The 20,080-nt window shown below is 44.0% G+C and overlaps 1 protein-coding gene across 1 annotated transcript in view; it reads right to left on the bottom strand.

Moving 5' to 3' along the window:
- LOC132401662 (collagen alpha-1(XXIV) chain) overlaps positions 1 to 20,080 on the bottom strand; it is a 511,504-nt gene that overhangs the window by 390,746 nt on the left and 100,678 nt on the right. The window contains exon 2 of the mRNA XM_059983704.1: positions 19,381 to 19,445. Within this exon, the coding sequence (XP_059839687.1) occupies positions 19,381 to 19,445 (65 nt within the window). The remainder of the gene's footprint in view (positions 1 to 19,380; positions 19,446 to 20,080) is intronic.

Below are 20,080 nucleotides of genomic sequence, written 5' to 3'. Positions count from 1 at the left end.
CACATGGCCTTGGGAGCGCAATGGTTGAAGGGTAATAACTGTTCCTGAACTGAGTGCTGTGGGACCTGAGGCTCCTGTACCTCCTGTAGTGTATGGCCTGGATCAAGGGCTGCTGGGTGCTTAGCACAGTGCAATTTCAAGATGTTGCACTCTGCTACACTGAGGTTGAAAGAGATTTAAATCACACACAAGTGTGGTACAGTGCGGAGTGAGTAAACCTCCAGCACTGTCTGTGTGGAGTTTGCATGTCCTCCCTGTGACAGCACAGGATATCCCCCGGGTGCTCTGGTCCTCTCCCACGTCCCAGAGACGTGTGGCTTGCTGGGATTGTGTGGGTGAAATCTGCCCCGAGTACAGGAGCATCTAGAACAGGGGTGGGCAAACTTTTTGACTTGTGGGCCACAAAGGGTTCTAAAATTTGACAGGGGGGCCGGACCAGGAGCAGATGGACGGAGTGTTTTGGTCATACACCTCATAAGAGAAAATAAAATATCATGGGATATGTAGAAAACATGTGCTTTAATTTCAATTGAAAATGAACAAATGCATTACAATAAAATATCTGTCTTTGAAGTCCCATGGTATTTAGCTATTTATTGAAATGACTTTTAAAACACTGAAAATTAAATGAATAAAATACAGCTTTTTTAAATAGTAACAGTTATTATTTAAAAGCACTGAAAATTCTGTTATCCTTCAAGATATTATCATCCTCACTCTCCTCCTGACTGTCTTTATTTCAAAAACGGTAGGAGATGCAGGTCTACTTGTCCTGCTCCTTCTTATTCAATTGTCCCCTGTGCCAAAACTCAACAACGACCAGCACAAGGACAGAACAGTGACAGCGCGCCAGTATGCGGAGCGCGTTATTTGATCTGGAGCGCATTTTTTATTTTGAGAACGTACGTGCACCTGCGCACTACTCATGTCCATCACTTAACAGAAATGACATGTAACATGTAAGGCTTATTGAAAAAAATATTTTCAAATGCATTTTTTACATAACACAACAAAGAAACTTATTTTTAATTTCAGTGGGAACAGTGTTGTTGGTCTCCCTTTTTAGCCAGCGCATCAAAGTCTGGATTTAGTTTTGTTGTGGAGATTCTCAGGATGGATCTGAGGTGTTGGTCAGTTAACTTGGATCTGTGGCTGGCTTTGTTGATGTTCATGACGCTGAACGCCTGTTCGCACAAATAGGTCGAGCCGAACAAAGAGTAAAGCGCAAATGTGGAGTAATACGCTGCACCTCAACAAAGGTCAATGTATATAGAGTGCATCATCTATTGGGAAAATGCCAGAATTGCGGGGAGAAAACGTTAACAAGGTTTATTAATATAACTTCATCAAGTTCTGCGGGCCGGATTAAAAAGCTTAACGGGCCGCATATGGCCCCCGGGCCGTAGTTTGCCCATGCCTGATCTAGAAGGTCACGAGCAGGGAGAGAGTCCAGATTCACAGAGATACAGACTAAAGATTAGCTTCATTTGTCACACGTACATCAAAACATTGAGACACACGGTGAAATTCACCATTTGCATCAACAGTCAACACAGTCTGATTGTGTGCTGGGGATAATGTAAGTGTCACCCTGTTTCTTGCACCAACATCACAGGCCCACGAGTCACTACCCCGCATCGGTAAATGTTTGGGATGTGGGAGGAAACCGGACTATCCAAAGGAACCCTACACAATCCTGGCAGAGCCTACAAATTCCTTGGCAAACCTTGTTTTAGGACCCCTTTCAAATCAATAAAAGAGGTTTTCTTCTATTTTTCAAAGGAACATTTTACATGATCTTTATGAAACACTTCCTTTATTAATCCTGTGTCAGAGGTACTTAACCATGTAACCACAAACAGAATATCAGAGGCAGTGGGCAAAATGCCCCAGATAATAGACGTAACCCTGACATATGTGAGATTATTGCTGCTCGTGGACTGTTTGTCCCACTCCCGTCAGGGAGGAGACTACATAGCATCCATCCGTGCAGACTGGAGGGGCCGAATGGTCTACTTCTGCACCTATTGTCTATGCCAGGACCACCAGACTCAAAAACAGTTACTTTCCTCAAGCAGTAAGGCTGATCAACACCTCCACCCACTGACCCACCCCTCCACACCCCAACCACCACTACTTTATCATTTCCTGTCAGTCACCTTATGTACAGACACACCTGTGCCTAGCGTCACTTTATGGACAGACAATCAATCTATATATAGAAGCTATCTAATGTAATTTTATTTATTGTGGTTTTTTAATAATTATTGTGTTCTTTATCTTATTGTGTTTTATTTTGTGCTGCAGCAGATCCAGAGTAATAATTATTTCGTTCTCCTTTACACTTTTGTACAGGAAATGATCTTAAACTATCTTGAATTATTTCATGATCAAACACAAATTAGGGAGGTTCTACCTTCTAGCTCATTAACAATGTTAGTTTGAACTAGCACTATCTCTACTCTCCTTCTTGAATAAAGGAACAACATCCACAACCCTCCAATCCTCCGGAACCTCTCCCGTCCCCATTGATGATGCAAAGATCATCGCCAGAGGCTCAGCAATCTCCTCCCTCACCTCCCATAGTAGCCTGAGGTACATTTCGTCCGGTCCCAGTGACTTATTCAACTTGGTTTTCCAAAAGTTCCAGCACATCCTCTTTCTTAACACCAACATGCTCAAGCTTTTCAGTCCGCTGCAAGTCATCCCTATAATCGCTAAGATCCTTTTCCATAGCGAATACTGAAGCAAAGTACTCATTAAGTACCTCTGCTATCTCCTCCGGTTCCGTACACACTTTTCCACTGTCACACTTGATTGGTCCTATTCTCTCACATCTTATCCTCTTGCTCTTCACATACATGTAGAATGCCTTGGGGTTTTCCTTAATCCTGTCCACCAAGGCCTTCTCATGGCCCCTTCTGGCTCTCCTAATTTCATTCTTAAGATCCATCCTGCTAGTCTTACAATCTTCTAGCTCTCCACCACTACCTAGTTTTTTGAATCTTTGGTAATTCAACAGCCTTTGTACACCACAGTTCCTGTACCCTCCAACCCTTCCCTATCTCATTGGAACTGACCAATTTACCACAGCAACTTCCTGATATATGTAAACACATATGGTGGATAAAGTTGATTCCTGATGCTGAAACCCGATCCTTGTTTTAACCTGATCCAATCTGTATCGCAACTTGGCCACAGGCAGCCCCAAGCCCGGCTGCGAAAGGAGGGGAGCTGGAGATGGAGCTAGCAATCCCATCCCGTAAAAACCCAGAGCTACAGAAATGGCAACAGAAACTCCAAAGACCCCATCCCTGGGGCAGGAAGGAGAAGATGGGCTACACCTTGAAAGACTGAAGAACTGGCCCTGGACAGAGGGCCTTTGGAAGCCTCTGTCGGTAAAGGCTTAAGAAGAAGGAGAATCCGTATTGAAGCAATTACACTTGGGACAGAGGTTGGTTCGGTTGTGTGCAGTCTGTTGCAAACATGTTAGAAAAGAATCAACAAAGGGAATCTGGAAGCTAATTAGGATGATGTCATTGTTTCCACAACCTCACTAATGTTTAAATCACGGTCCCTGTAAAATTCAAACAAGCAACTAGACTGGTCTTGGAATGTTTGGATTTGCCTTAACCTGGTTTACACACACACACACACACAGAACTGACTTCACACAAAATGCTGGATGAACTCAGCAGGTTGGGCAGCATCTTTCGAGATGAAGTAACATTCGGGACTGGAGAGGAAGGGGGGAAGACAGAAACATAGAAACACAGAAAACCTACAGCACAATACAGGCCCTTCGGCCCACAATGCTGTGCAGAACCTTAGAAATTACCTGGGGTTACCCATAGCCCTCTATTTTTCTAAGCTCCATGTAGCCATCCAGGAGTCTGTTAAAAGACCTCATCGTATCCACCTCCACCACTGTCACCAGCAGCCCATTCCACGCACTCACCACTCTCTGCATAAAAATCTTACCCCTGACATCTCCTCTGCACCTCCTTCCAAGCACCTTAAAACTCTGCCCTCTTGTGGTAGCCATTTCAGCCCTGTGGAAAAGTCTCTGACTATCCACACGACCAATGCCTTTCATTACCTTGTATACAAGAATAAGATGCCAGAATAAGAAGGTGGGGGAGGGAGAGTTCATACTGGCAGGTGATTGAAGAATCGGGGAGCAGCAGAGATCAGAGGGGGGAGTAGGGGTGCTGAGTCCGCGGTGGGAACATCCATCTACTCCAACTGCACCGTCCAATCCCACAGCAAGGACGAGGGCAGTGAGCGCATCTGTATCATCTTGCAGTCAGCAACATGGCAAACATCATCAGTCAGCTTAATATCTGTCGTGTTCCCCGCAGCAGCTGAAGCCGAGGGGAGGCCCGACAGAGCTTACATTATGAGAGGTACAGAGATTCAGAATCGGGTTTCTTACTTTATATTGTTATTCAGAGATACTGCACAGGAAAGCACGTGCACTCACCAACCCCAGATCTAACCCAGCCTAATCACAGGAGTGTAGATACATTACGTCTCCACCAAAGGAAGTGAAAGGCTCCCTTGGGCAAGGTGTAGCGTCTGCTTGGTCCACAGATCAGGGTCAGGTGAAGCCATGGGAGGAGGGGGTGGATGGTCGTACAAGCAGCTGGTGCATATCGCAAGTCCTGATTATGTGACCACTGACACCAGTTAGACAATCTCTGAAGAGTACTGATAATGGCTGGGGTCACCCGTCTTGTAAAGACACTGCCCAGAAGAAGGCAATGGCAAACCACTTCTGCAGAAAAAAGTGCCAAGAACAATCATGGTCATAGAAAGACCACAATTGCCCACATCGTACAACAGGGCACGTAACAAAAAAACCATCTAATCACAGGACAGTTTACAATGACCAATTAACCACTAAGTGGTACGTCTTTGGACTGTGGGAGGAATCTGAGAACTCTACAAGGAAGACGTACAAACTCCTTAAAGACAACATCAGAGTTGAGCTCCAAATTGCAATGCTCCTAGCTGTAATCCTGTCACACTAACTGTTACGTTACCATAGTGACCCTACGTTATCACTGACATATTGTAGTGAAATATACTGTTTTGTGGCAGCATTGCAGTGCAGTACAGTCCAGATTCTTTCCCCAGGACTGAAACATCCAAAACCAGAGGGTGAATATTTGAGATGAGAGAGTGAGGGTTCAAAGGAGATGGGAATGGCAGAGATTTGTGGGTGTCTGGAATGTGCTTCCTGGTGGAGTGGTGGAGGACGTCACAGATGCCTAAGAGGTCTTTGAAAGACACGTGTATGTGCAGTGCATGGAGTGATGTGGGACGTAGTATAATGAAAAAGGATTAGGTGTCATTAGCACAATTAGTTGGGAACAGCATTGTGGGCTGAATGGCCTCTTACTGTTCTGTGTTTCATTGAAGATTAAAGATAAGCTGTATTTGTCACTGTACATGAAAAAATACAGTGAAAAGCATTGCTTTGTGTCAAATCAAATCAACGAGGGTGTGCTGGGGGCAGCCTGCAAGTGCTGCCTTACTTCCAGCACCAACAGAGCATGCCCACTACTCACCAACCCTAACCCACACGTCTTTGAAACGCGGGAGGAAACCGGGGCACATCAACTGACGGGACAAAGGATAAAGGCGGGTTACTGCTGCCTCAAAACCAGTCTCTTTAGGCAGGTGAGGCTCGACAGCTGAGGTTAGCAGCTCATCTAGAGGAACGAAACCTCTTATACCCTCTCAGGGGGAAGGTTTTGTGAATAAGCACTGAGGGAAATGTCCAGAGCTGGAGTCCCTGAGGCAGTCCTACGTTGAGTTCAACACTGACCGGCAACTCCTGCGACGCTGCTGGTGCCAAACTGTATCGGTCTCCGCCGTTCCTTTGGGTTCATCAGTAGCGTGGAGATGGGCAACAGCTTGCTCAGCATATCGCACTGCCTGGCTTGCATATCACGTAGATAGAAAGGACACAACATCCATGGTCAACCTCAACCAAGAGAGGTCTCAGCATCGTCATCATCATCATTATCACATCCCCCTCTATTGGTCCCTAATATCTCTATAATTCCATCATTCCCTCTATCATCCTCCTCTCTATCTGCACTACGTCCCACTCCACTCCAGGACAATGGCTACACCTGTTTAATTATTGCTTTTATTCCTTTGGTCATTTCTGACCTGACCATTTTCGAACAATTAGACAGCCCTGCCAAGAGTGTCATTCTGACGGCTGTCAAGGTAATTGAAACCAGAGCAGGGAGAAGCAGATGTTGCAGATGAAGTCAAAAGCACGGGCAGGTCTGCATTGTACACCAGAAGCACCTGCACCGCTGGCGGACATTCCGGAAACATCTCCAGCCCAGGTGTTCATCATCCCATGTTGTGATCAGAGGACTGGCAGTAAAGGGTGATTATAGAAACACTGAGAGTTAATTAAATACTGTTGTCACCCTCGTGTCTTTAAGAAGCTGTTGAAAGTTCAAGCCTTTTTTTTCTTTCCTGTTAATATGATCCAAATCTTCAAGAGCCCAGAACTGACTGGGCAAACACAGTGTGACTCCTCTCATTGTTATTAGACTGCAGATTGCAAGGCTAAGTCAGAGATTCAGAAGGCTGCTGGGTTTCTCAGTGCTAATGAATGGGTCCCTCATCTGAAATGTTAACTCTTTCTGACCCTCTCTCTCTGGCTATGGTGCAGGTCGATAGTAACAGGCAGAATAATAGTTCAGCATGAACTAAATGCGCTGTTGTGCTCTGTAAATATGACCCTCACTCTCTCCTCCTCTCTCTGCCTCTTTCTACCTCTGCAACCCCATCTCTCTCTCTTTCTGCCTCCCCCTCTCTCTCTCTCTCTCTCTCTCTCTCTCTCCCTCTCTCTATAACTTTGTCTCTCTATTTTTCTCTTTCTACCTCCATCTCTCTGCCTCTCTCTTTCTTTGCTCCCCCTCTCCCCCGTCTCTGCCTCTCTAACTTAAAGGACAAGATGGAGAGTCCGAAATGCAAGTCTAACTCAGGTTTGACTTAGTGAGGCATGCATATATCACTTGGTTGCAGATGACATATGGCATTTTATGTACAACCCACAATGCATTATGTAAACAACAAAGAATCTGTAATCAAACAATACTGTATATTTACAATGTTACTCAAATATCACTAAAATATTAAATACACAACACTCGCTGCCCTCTCCCTGTTCCCCTCTCTATCTCTCTCTTCATCAGTACTTGGAGCTATGATGTTATGGCCATTACAGAGACTTGGATGGCTCAGGGGCAGGAATGGTTACTTCGAGTGCCAGGTTTTAGATGTTTAAGAAAGGACAGGGACGGAGGCAAAAGAGGTGGGGGAGTGGCACTGTTGATCAAAGATAGTGTCATGGCTGCAGAAAAGGGGGAAGTCATGGAGGGGTTGTCTACGGAGTCTCTGTGGGTGGAAGTTAGGAACAGGAAGGGGTCAATAACTCTACTGGGTGGTTTTTATAGACCACCCAATAGTAACAGGGACATTGAGGAGCAAATAGAGAGGCAGATTCTGGAAAGGAGTAATAATAACAGGGTTGTTGTGGTGGGAGATCTTAATTTCCCAAATATCAATTGACACCTCCCTAGAGGGAGGGGTTTAGAAGGGGTGGAGTTTGTTAGGTGTGTTCAGGAAGGATCTTGACACAATATGTAGATAAGCCTATAAGAGGAGAGGCTGAACTTGATCTGGTATTGGGAAATGAACCTGGTCAGGTGTCAGGTCTCTCAGTGGGAGAGCATTTTGGAGATAGTGATCATTGGAGAGGGATAGGAACAAACAAGTTAGGGAAACATTTAATTGAAGTAAGGGGAAATATGAAGCTATCAGGCAGGAATTTGGAAGCATAAATTGGAAACAGAAGTTCTCAGGGAAACATACGGAAGAAATGTGTCAGATGTTCAGGGGATATTTGCATGGAGTTCTGCATAGATACGTTCTAATGAGACAGGGAAAGGATGGTGGGGTACAGGAACTGTGGTGCACAAAGGCTGTTGTAAATCTAGTCAAGAAGAAAAGAAGAGCTTACAAAAGGTTCAAAAAACTAGGTAATGATAGAGATCTAGAGATTATAAGGCTAGCAGGAAGGAGCTTAAGAATTAAATTAGGAGAGCCAGACAGGGCCATGAGAAGGGCTTGGTGGACAGGATTAAGGAAAACCCCAAGACATTCTACAAGTATGTGATGAGCAAGAGGATAAGATGTGACAGAATAGGACCAATCAAGTGTGACAGTGGAAAAGTGTGTATAGAAACAAAGGAGATAGCAGAGGTACTTAATGAATACTTTGCTTCAGTATTCACTACAGAAAAGGATCTTGGTGATTGTAGTGATGACTTGCAGTGGACTGAAAAGCTTGAGCGTGTAGATATTAAGAAAGAGAATGTGCTGGAACTTCTGGAAAGCATCAAGTTGGATAAGTCACTGGGACTGGATGGGATGTACCCCAGGCTAATGTGGGAGGCGAGGGAGGAGATTGCTGAGCCTCTGGTGATGATCTTTGCATCATCAATGAGGACAAGAGAGGTTCAGGATTGGAGGGTTATGGATGTTGTTCCCTTATTCAAGAAAGGGAATAGGGATAGCGCAAGAAATTATAGACCAGTGAGTCTTACTTCAGTGATTGGAAACAATAGAAAGGGTGCAGAGAAGATTTACAAGGATGTTGCCTGGATTGGGGAGCATGCCTTATGAGAATAGGTTAAGTGAACTTGACCTTTTCTCCTTGGAGTGACGGAGGATGAGAGGTGACCTGATAGAGGTGTATAGGATAATGAGAGGCATTGATTGTGTGGATAGTCAGAGGCTTTTTCCCAGGGCTGAAGTGGCTAGTGCAAGAGGGCACAGTTTAAGGTGCTTGGAAGTAGGTACAGAGGAGATGTCAGGGATAAGTTTTTTCTTTGTGGAATGAGCTTCCAGTAGAAGTGGTAGAGGCAGGTTCGGTATTGTCATTTAAAGTAAAATTGAATAGGTATATGGACAAGACAGGAATGGAGGGTTATGGGCTGAGTGCGGGCCAGTGGGACTAGGTGAGTGTAAGCGTTCGGCACGGACTAGAAGGGCCGAGATGGCCTGTTTCTCTGCTGTAATTGTTATATGGTTACTCAGGGAGTGGTGAGTGCGTGGAATGGGCTGCCAGCAGTGGTTGTGGAGGCAGATACGATAGGGTCCTTTAAGAGACTCCTGGATGGATACATGGACCTTAGAAAAATAGAGGGCTATGGGTAAGCCTAGGTAGTTCTAAGTTAGGGACATTTTTGGCACAGCTTTGTGGGCTTTCTATGTTTTTATATTTCTATCTTTCTCTCTCTCAGCCTCTCTCTCTCTGTTTCTGTTTCTTTCTGTCTCTGTCTCTTTCCCTCTCTCTCTCTTTCTGTCTCTGGCTCTCTCTCTGTCCCACTCTCTCTCCCTACTGATGCTATCTAACATGTTGAATGTTTCCTGTATTTCCCTTGGTCTACCTCAATGCACTGTGTAATGATCTGATCTGTACGAACAGTACGCAAGACAAGCTTTTCACTCTAGCTCAGTACATGTGACAATAATAATCAATACCAGTACAGATCTATTTATTTTTTCTGTTTGTATTTGTACCACATTGGCTGTTTGTCCGTCCTGTAGGGTGCAGTCTTTCATTGATTCCATTGTGTTTCTTGAATTTATTGAGTATGCCCTCCGGAGATTGAATCTCTGGGTTATACATGGTGACAAACATGTACTTTGATAATAAATTTACTTTGAACTTTTTCCCTAAGGGGTCTGCCTCATGGGTCCAGAGACCTGGGCTTGATCCCGACCTCCGGTGCTGTAAGTTTGCACCTTCTCTCTGTGACCACTCGGGTTTTCCCGGGAAGCTCCGGTTTTCCTCGCACATTCCACATCCTCTAGACGTGCAGGTCGGTAGGTTAATCGTCCCCAGTGGGTGCGTGAGGGGGTCTGGGGAGAGCCGATGGGAATTTTGGGTGGGTAAACTGAGATCAGTGCAAGTAGGTGGTTGACGGTTGGCACGGACACGCAAAGTCAGAGAGAGACAAGGCACAAAGGGAGGCCCTTTGGCTTAAACCATCTCTTCTCACTGCTGCCATTGGGAAGGAGGAACAGGAGCCTTAGGACTCTCAGCACCAGGTTCAGGAAAGGTTATCGCCCCACAACCATTAGACTCCTGAACCAGAGGGGATAACTACTGAACTTCACTCACCCCCTCACTGAACTGTTCCCTAAACCTATAGACTCACTTTCAAAGACTCTTCATCTCATGTTTTCAATATTTATTGCTTATTTATTTAATTAGAGTCACCACCCATCCTGAATGTTCTCTCTTCTTCCCTCTCAGATTGAGTAGAAGATACAAAAGCCTGAAAGCAGGCTCAAGGACAGCTTCTTCTCAGACGGAAGGGCAGATTATACCCAGACTAGTGGACAGCTTCTACCCTGTTGTTATCAGAAACTTGAACGGACCTTTTGGTACAATAAACACGGACCCTTGCCCTCACAATCTACATCATTATGACCTTGCACATTATTGTCCAGCTGCACTTCACATTCTCTGTAACTATAACAACTTATTCTTCATTCTGCTCGTATTTTACCTTGTTCTACCTCAATGCACTGTGCAAAGATCTGATTTGTGAGGGCATTATTTCACTGTACCTCGGTACATGTAACAATAATAAACCAATTTACTAAAAATATCAAAGGAAGGGTTGCCATCTATATTGATTGATTATTTTATTTTATTTAGAGTTACACCACGGTAACAGGCACTTCTTGGACAATGAGCCCATACTGCCCAATTGAAGTCCAAAGTTCAAAGTAAAGTTTATTATCAGAGTACACATGTCACCACATACAATCCTGAGATTCTTTTCCTACGAGCAAATCTATGGAACAGCAATTGTAAGCTGTAAACATCAGAAACTGTTAACTGTAAACAAACTGTGCAAATGCAGATATAAATAAACAGCAATAAATAACAAGCATGGAATAACAACATAACAGAGTCCTTAAGTAAGTGTAGCTATCCCCTCTTGTTCAAGAACCTGATGGTTGTGGGGTACTAACTGTTCTTGAACTTGGTGGTGCAAGTCCTGAGGCTCCTGTACCTCCCACCTGATGGCAGCAGTGAGAAAAGAGCACGGCCTGGGTGGTGAGGATCTTTGATGATGGATCCTGCTTTTCTACGGCAATGTGTCATGTAGACGTGCTCAATGGTTGGGAGGGCTTTACCCATGATGTACTGGACTGAATCCACTACCTTTTCTAGGATTTTCCGCTCAAAGACATTGTTGTTTCCATACCGGGCCGTAATGCAGCCAGTCAGCACACCTCCCACCACACATCTGTAGACATTTGCCAGGGTTTTTGATGACATGTCAAATCTCCAGCCTCCTGAGGAAGTAGAGGTGCTGTCGTGCTTTCTTGGCAATAATATTTATATGACGGGTCCAGGGCAGGTTTCTGAGATGGAAACATTCATGAATTTAAATACACTGACCCTCTCCACCTCTGATCCTCCAATGATTACTGGCTGATGGACCTCTGGTTTCCCTCTCCTGAAGTCTACAATCAGTTCCTTGGTCTTATTGACATTGAGTGAGAGGTTGTTGCTATTACACCTCTCAGCCAAATTTTCAATCTCCCTCCTGTATGCTGATTCATCCCCACCTTTGATACGGCCCACAACAGTGGTGTCATCAGCATTGTATATGGTGTTGGAACGGTACTTAGCCACGCAGTCATAGTCGTAAAACGAGTAGAGCATGGGGCTAAGTACACATCCCTGCAGTGCTTCTGTGCTGATGGAAATTGTGGGGGAGATGTTTATGCCAATCCAGACTGACTGGGGTCTACAGGTGAAGAGATCCAGGATCCAGTTGCACAAGGGGGTATTGAGACCCAGGTCTTGGATTTTACTGATTATTTTGAGGGGATGATGGTGTTAAAAGCCGAGCTGTAATCAATAAAGAGCATCCTGATGTATGCATCTTTGCTGTCCAGATGTTCCAGGTCATACCCTATGAACAACTAACTGGTATGTCTTTGGGATGTGGGAGGAAACCGGAGCACCCGGAGGAAACCCACAGACTCCTTTCAGAACCATTCCAGGGGAGGTTCAGGAGCATGAAACCCACACTCAGCCTCGCAGGAACAGTTTCTTCCCCTCTGCCATCAGCTTACTGAATGGACAGTGAAACCATTAACACAACCTCACTACTTTTTCCTCGTTTGTTTGCGCTAATTCAATTTAATTTTATATATACTTCATATTGCAATTTATTTTTAAAATTATTATGTATTACAATGTACTGCTGCTGCAAAACAACATATTTCGTGACCTATGTCAATGGTATTAAACCTGACTCTGGTTCAGACAGCAGGGGGCTTGTACCTGGGTCACTGGCACCGTAACATCATTACACTAACCATGCCATCCCGTAAGCAACACCACTTCAGTCTTGTCGGTTTCAACAAGAGAAGATGAAGATGACGACTCTGAGACAACCAAACATAATCTGAGCCTGGAGTATCTCCAGATGTTGGCTGCCTCGCCAGATCACAGCTGGGAGCGAAACAATTTGGCGGAACTGGATCTGGTGTTGGTTAAAGTTAATAGATGAGCATTTCAACATTTCAATTGACACTTAGGCCAAGGAAATGATGTTCCTTTGTTCTGCAGCAACGACAGCTCACACTGCATCTAAATTATAGGCCTGAAGGTCAAAATGAGCAACTTTCTACAGGTGTACCAAGGAGAGCATTCCTGGTACGGAGGGGCCACTGCACAGGATCGGAATTAGCCGCAGAAAGTTGTAAACTCAGCCAGCTCCATCGTGGACTCTAGGTTCTACACAATCGAGGACATCTTCAAAAGGTGATGCCTTAAAAAGGCAGCATCCCTCTTTAAGGACCCCCATCACCCAGGACATGCTACCATCAAGGAGGTGGTACAGGAGTCTGAAGACACACACTCATTGTGGGGATAAGCTCCATTCAATGCAGGTTGACTGTTCCATTGGGTCCTGGATAATGGACTACCTGACTGGCTATAAGCGGCACTGGGGCCCCACAGGGGACTGTGTTTACCCTGTATACATCGGACATTAGTTACAACATAGTATCATGTCATCTGCAGAAATTCTGTAGACACTCAGCAATAGTTGGGTGTATAGAGGGAGGATGGGAGGATGAACACAGGGCCCTGGTGGAGGACGTTGTCGAATGGTGCAAGCTGAATCATCTGCAGCTCAACATCAGTAAGACAAAGGAGATGGTGATGGACTTTAGGATGACGAAGGCTGCACTACTCCATGTTTCTATTGATGGTGAGGACGTGGATATGGTGAGGATTTATAAGTACCTGGGGATGCATCTGGATGACAGACTTGAGTGGAGCTCCAACGCAGAGGCTGTGTACAAGAAGGGCCAGAGGAGACTGAGGTCCTTTGGAGTGTGCAGGCCTCTCCTTCACATGTTCTACCAGTCTGTTGTCACCAGTACAATCTTCTATGTGGTGGTGTGCTGGGGCAATGGCATTAACTCAGGTGATGCCAACAGGCTCAATAAACTGATTAGAAAGACTGGCCCTGTTATAGGAGACAAACTGGACACACTGGAGTCTGTGGTAGAACAAAGGACCCTACAGAAAATTCTGGCAATTCTGGACAAAGTTTCTCACCCTCTGCATGGCACCTTGGCTGAACAGAGGAGCACTTTCATTAATAGACTGAGATAACTGCGCTCTACGAGGTCATTCTTACCCGCGACCATTAGGCTCTATAATGAATCAGCCTATAGCCAGGGAAGTGATGACCCCCTCCTGTTACACTGTTATTAGCCTCTGTTTACCATACCCTGTTATCATGGACACTTTGTGCAATACTACCATCACTTCTTAACTGGATGGTGAAAATGCGCACTCATTACTGTATAATATTACAGTAATTCCTGCATTACCATCTATCAGTGTGGACCCGGAAAGCTTGTAAATCTTGCATATCTTATTTTCCAGGTAACTTTTTATAGTAACTTGTTTTTTTTATTTTTCTTACTTGTCTTCTAATATTTGTATATCTGTGCACTTGTAATGCCCAGTAACACTGTAATTTCCTTTGGGATCAATAAAGCACACATCTATCTGTCTATCCATCCATCTCAACCCTTCAGGAAAAGTTTCTCCACCTCTGCCGTCAGATTTCTGGATGGACAATGAACACTACCTCCCTGATCAGTTTTTTTGCGCTCCTTTTTTACTACTTAGTTCAATTGTTAACATATATATTTCAGATTGTAATTTATAATTGTTAAAATTATTATGTATTGCAATATTGCTATCACAAAACAACATATTTCATGACATATGTGAATGATATGCCCTTGATGTCACAAAACAAAGGAGCTGATTGTGGATTACAGGAGGAATGGAGATGGCTAACCCCTATTGACATCAATAGATCTGGGGTTGAGAGGGTAAACAGCTTCAAATTTCTTGGCATCCACATCACCGAGGACCTCACGTGGTCTGTAAGCACCAGCTGTGCCTCTTTCACCTCAGACAGTTGAGGAAGTTTGGTATGGACCCCCAAATCCTAAGAACTTTCTACAGGGGCACAATTGAGAGCATCCTGACTGGCTGCATCATTGCCTGGTGTGGGAACTGTACCTCCCTTAATTACAGGATTCTGCAGAGAGTGGTGCGGACAGCCCAGTAGATGTGAACTTCCCATGATTCTGTTACACGGGGACGACGGAGGAGAACCCAAGTGCAGGACACTGCCATGTCGACTCAGTTGGGGAGGCTAGCGTAGACCTGAATGTCGAGCAGGAAACCAGAGAAATCTTGACAAGGAGACGTGATTCACAGGGACTCTCTAGAAGCTAGAGCAGAACTTAGAACTAACGGTTCTAATCAGAACAGGGAACGAAGTACCGCACAAGAATTGACCAACGAACTGGCAACCTGGGATAGAGTCGCCATCGTATTTATTTCCCAGTCTCTGATGAAAGCCAGATGTACGGTAATTGGGTAACTAGCAGCAATTGACTGAAATTGGGGCATGATCAGGGAGAAAGAAGTGTTAAAGGGGACGGCAAACCGGAACAATGACAGTTTCAGGACATTTACAAGGACCCGTAGGATCATTGGGGACCCAAGCCATTCCAACCACAAACTGTTCCAGCTGCTACCATCTGTGAACCGCTACCACAGCGTAAAAGCCAGGACTAACAGGCTCCGGGACAGCTTCTTCCACCAGGCCGTCAGACTGATGAACTCACGCTGACTTGTGTGTCCTCTGTATTACACTGACTGTTCTATTTATTATAAATTACTATCATTGCACATTTCACATTTAGACAGAGACGTAATGTAAAGATTTTTACTCCATGTATGTGAAGGATAGAAGAAATAAAGTCAATTCAATTCATGATATGAAATCTGATCTGATTCTGAATGAAGTACAAGCTGTTAGTTTTTATATTTTATGACTCTGTACAATGGTCTAGTTTGGAAACTCCAATGCCCAGCAATGGAAAGGTCTACGTACAGTGGTGGATAGAGCCGTCTAACGCAAGAACGCAGCATCCCACCATCTCCACACTACTACCACTGGAAAGAAGGTACAGGAGCCTCAGGCTGCACATCACCAGGTTCAGGAACCGTTATTTATTTATTTTATTTAGAGATACAGCGTGGAGTGCCACAATGCCCCAGCAACCCTGACAAACATTCTAGGCAGGAAAACTGTCACATCTCTCTCAGTCTCATAGAAAGAGATTAGCTTTATCACATTCAGTGAAGTGTGTCGTTTGCATCAAACCAAATCAGCAAAGCATTGTGCTGACCAGCCTACACAGCATGCCCACAATTTACTAACCCCTAACCTATACACCTTTGGACTGTAGGAGGAAACTGGACACCCCGAGGAGGCCTACACAGCCATAGGAAGAACATGCGAGCTTCTTACAGGCAGTGACAGGAATTGAAGCTGAATCTTACAGCTGGCTGTAATGCACTGTGCTAACTGCTACGCTACAGAGCCAGTCAATCCCATCCCACCCCCACTCCAGTCTTTTGCATAAGCACCCCTCTTCAAAGTAAATTTATTGTCTAAGTACATATATGTCACCATATGCAGCCCTGAGATTCATTTTCATGTTGGCAATCACAGGAAAATAAAGAAATGTAATAGAATTTTTGAAAAATGATACATAAATAAAAGCTGTGCTATGGATAGTCCCATCCCCAACTGAGGGTGGGCATGTGGCTAGCAAGCCCATCCCGTAAAATCCCAGAGTTATAGTAGCTCCAAACACCTCATCCCTGGCAGAGGAAGGATCTCCACCTAGAAGATATATGAGGCTGTGTGCTGAAAGTGGAAGTCACGGGCTGACCAACCTTCTACTAGCCCAGGACCGAGGACTCTGGCAAGCTGCCGTCAAAGGCCAATCCCCCAGTAGGAGTGATGGACTTAAGAAGACAGAAGGCCATAAGGTATAGGAGCAGAATCAGGCCATTTGGCCCACAAAGTCTACTCCACAATTTCATCATGGCTGATCCATTTTCCTTCTCAGCCCCAATCTCCGGCCTTCCCCCCAACCCTTATCTCCCTTCATGCCCTGATTAATCAAGAAGATATCAACCTCTGCCTTAAAAATACCCAGTAACTTTGCCTCCACAGCCTCCTGTGGTAACAAATTCCACAGATTCCACTGGGTAAAGAAATTTGCCCTAGTCTCCATTCTAATAGGTCATCCCTCTGTTCTGAGGCTGTGCCCTCTGGTCTTGACTCTCCCACCATAGGAAACATCTTCTTCACATCCACTCTATCAAGGCCTTTCAACATTCAATAGGTTTCAATGCGATCACCCCTCATTCTTCGAAATTCCAATGAATACAGGCCTAGAGCCATCAAACGTCCTTCATATGACTTTCAATCCTGGAATCATTTTCGCAAACCTCCTTTGAGCCCTTTCCAATGTCAGCACATCCCTTCTAGGATAAGGGGCTCAAAACTGCTCACAATACTCCGAGAGAGGTCTCACCAGTGCTTTATAAAGCCTCAATGTTACATCTTTGCTTTTATATTCTACTCCTCTTGAAATGAATGCTAACATTGCACTTGCCTTCCTCACCACAGCCTCAACCTGCAAATTAACCTTATGGGAGTCCTCAACAATGATTCTCAAGTCCCTAGGCACCTCAGATATTTGAATTTTCTCTGCATTTAGCAAATAGTCTACTATTTTATTTCTTCTACCGAAAAGCATGACCATACACTTCCTGACACTGTATTCCATCTGCCACTTCTTTGCCTATTCTCCTAATCTGTCTAAGCCCTTCTGTAGCCTCTCTACTTCCTCAAAACTACCTACCCTCTACCTATCTTCATACTGCCTGCAGACTTGGCTCCAACATGATCAATTCTGTCATCCAAGTCATTGACCTATAGAAACATAGAACATAGAGGTAATGCATATGTCAAAGGAAAAATTAGCCCGTATTTTTCCCCAATATTAATCCTATTTGTGTTAGATGTAATATTGAGGTGGCCTCTTTAACACACATGTTCTGGTCTTGTATCAAGTTAGATAATTTTTGGAGAGAAGTCTTTAAAACTTAATCTGAATTTGGATCTACAACCAATTTTACTTACAGCAATTTTTGGGATCATTCCATCGGAAGCAGGAGATATTCCTGTTTCTGCTCAACGGATGATAGCTTTTACAGCTTTACTGGCTAGGAGAGCCGTTTTGCTGAAATGGAAAGACTCTAATCCACCTATTGTTATTCATTATGTCATGTTTAAGTTTAGAGAAAATCAGAAGTTGGACATTTGATACATCCTCTAAACTTGAGGAAACTTGGCAACCTTTCACTCAGTATTTTCATAGGCCCTGACTTATGGCCCTTCCAGTTACCCTTCTGAAGATTTGGATTTGATCAGGAAGTTTTTCCTTGTTTGTTTTTTTTTGTCACTCTCAGTTTGAGCTGCCCAGTTCCTTTTTCTTTTGTTTTTGTTTTTTTTTGGTGTTTTGGAGTTTTTTTCTGTACATTTCAATTATAAAAGTTTCTTTATCTTTTTTCTCTTTTTATGGGTATGAGGAGAATCAATTACCTTTCTCTTTATTGTATACAATTAGATTAATACAGTGTTTGATCTTGATAATGTTTATTTTTCCTTTTATTCAGACTGTTATTGATAGATATTTGTTCATAATTCTCTTATATATATATGTGTGTGTGTGTGTGTGTGTGTGTGTGTGTGTGTGTGTGTGTGTATGTGAGTGTGTACTTTTTTTAACTAATAAAAAGATTGATAAAGAAGAAACATAGAACACAGAAAACCTACAGCACAATACAGACCCTTCAGCCCACAATGCTGTGCCAAACATGTACTTACTTAGAAATTACCTAAGATTACCCATAGTCATATAACATAAAAAGAAGCGGTCCCAACACAGACTCCTGTGGAACACCACAGGTCATTGGCAGACAACTAAAAACAGGCTCCCTTTATTCCCACTCATTGCCTCCTGCCAGGCAGCCAATGCTCCATCCATGCTCGTATCTTTCCTGTAATACCATGGCCTCAAAACTGGTCAAGCAGCCTCATATATGGCTCCTTTTCAAAGGACTTTGGAAAATCCAAGTACACAACATCAACCGATTCGCCTTTGTCAATAATGCTTGTCATTCTAATATGGGTCTCTATTATAGAGAGGAACGAGGACAGGGAGATGGGAATCACAGTTGGGAAAAGGGGAAGAGAGAGGGGAGGGAGTGGGAAGTTCCAGAGAGACATTCTGTAATGATCAATAAACCAATCACTTGGAATCAAATGACCTTGCCTGGTGTCTCAGGGCTGAGTGTGTATACACCCATGTGACACCCCCCACCCCTGACATTCCGCCCTCACCATTCCCAACGTCTTTGGCTCCCACCAGATTTACAAACTCGCTCTCAGCTCCACATTGAAAAATGCAGGACTGTGCTAAAGTCTTAGGCACCATAGCTCTGAATATTTGCACAGTACTGTATATAATTTTAAAAAATTAAATAAATAGTGCAAAAAGTTAAAAAAAGAAAAATAATGATGTAATGTATGTGGGTTCATTGTCCACAGAGAAATCTGATGGCAGAGGGGAAGAAACTGGAAACATTGTGCTGTGTGCTTCAGCCTCCAGTACCTTTGGAACACACTTTGGAGTGTGTTGGCTCACTTCAGAGACAATGGGAAACACTTTTAACTTTGAGAAAAATGAGTCAATTGAGCAATTATCTAGTCTTTACTATGTTTCTCACTGACATTTTTTGTTCACAATACTGAGATGCAAAAAGTGTGCATAATATCTTACCTTGCGAGTGGACTGGTATAATTCCAACAGCCATACATATTGCGACCAGGAAGAGTGGGGTTTTCCTGGACCGAAAACAGACAAGGTTAGTCAATCGTAACAGTTACTGCATCAGAATCATAGAGTAAAAAACCAGGCCCTTGAACCCATCACAACCCTACTGTACTATCACACTTTAACAAAATGGAGTTTATTTTCATCTGCTCAAGTCCACCTGTGCACAGGTGCAAGAAAAACATCAATTATATATATTTTTAATAGGACATGGAACAGAAAAATCTACGCACATTACAGTCCCTTCGGCGTACCTGTACCTCACCGTACTTTTACTTCATGGAACCTGTACCTCACTCTACCTGTATCATACCGTACCTGTACCTCACTGTACTTGTATCATACTGTACCTGTACCTCACTGTACTTGTATCATACTGTACCTGTACCTCACTGTACTTGTATCATACCATACCTGTACCTCACTGTACTTGTATCATACCGTACCTGTACCTCACTGTACTTGTATCATACTGTACCTGTACCTCACTGTACTTGTATCATACTGTACCTGTACCTCACTGTACTTGTATCATACCGTACCTGTACCTCACTGTACTTGTACCTCAGCCTACCTGTACCTCACTGTACCTGTACTCACACTACCTGCATCTCACTGTAGCTTTATTTCACAGTACATGTACTTC

This window comes from Hypanus sabinus, chromosome 11 (assembly GCF_030144855.1).
Source record: "Hypanus sabinus isolate sHypSab1 chromosome 11, sHypSab1.hap1, whole genome shotgun sequence".
Classification (NCBI taxonomy): Eukaryota; Metazoa; Chordata; class Chondrichthyes; order Myliobatiformes; family Dasyatidae; genus Hypanus; species Hypanus sabinus.
Note: the sequence above shows the minus strand (reverse complement) of the source record. Positions and strands in the feature narration are given on the sequence as shown.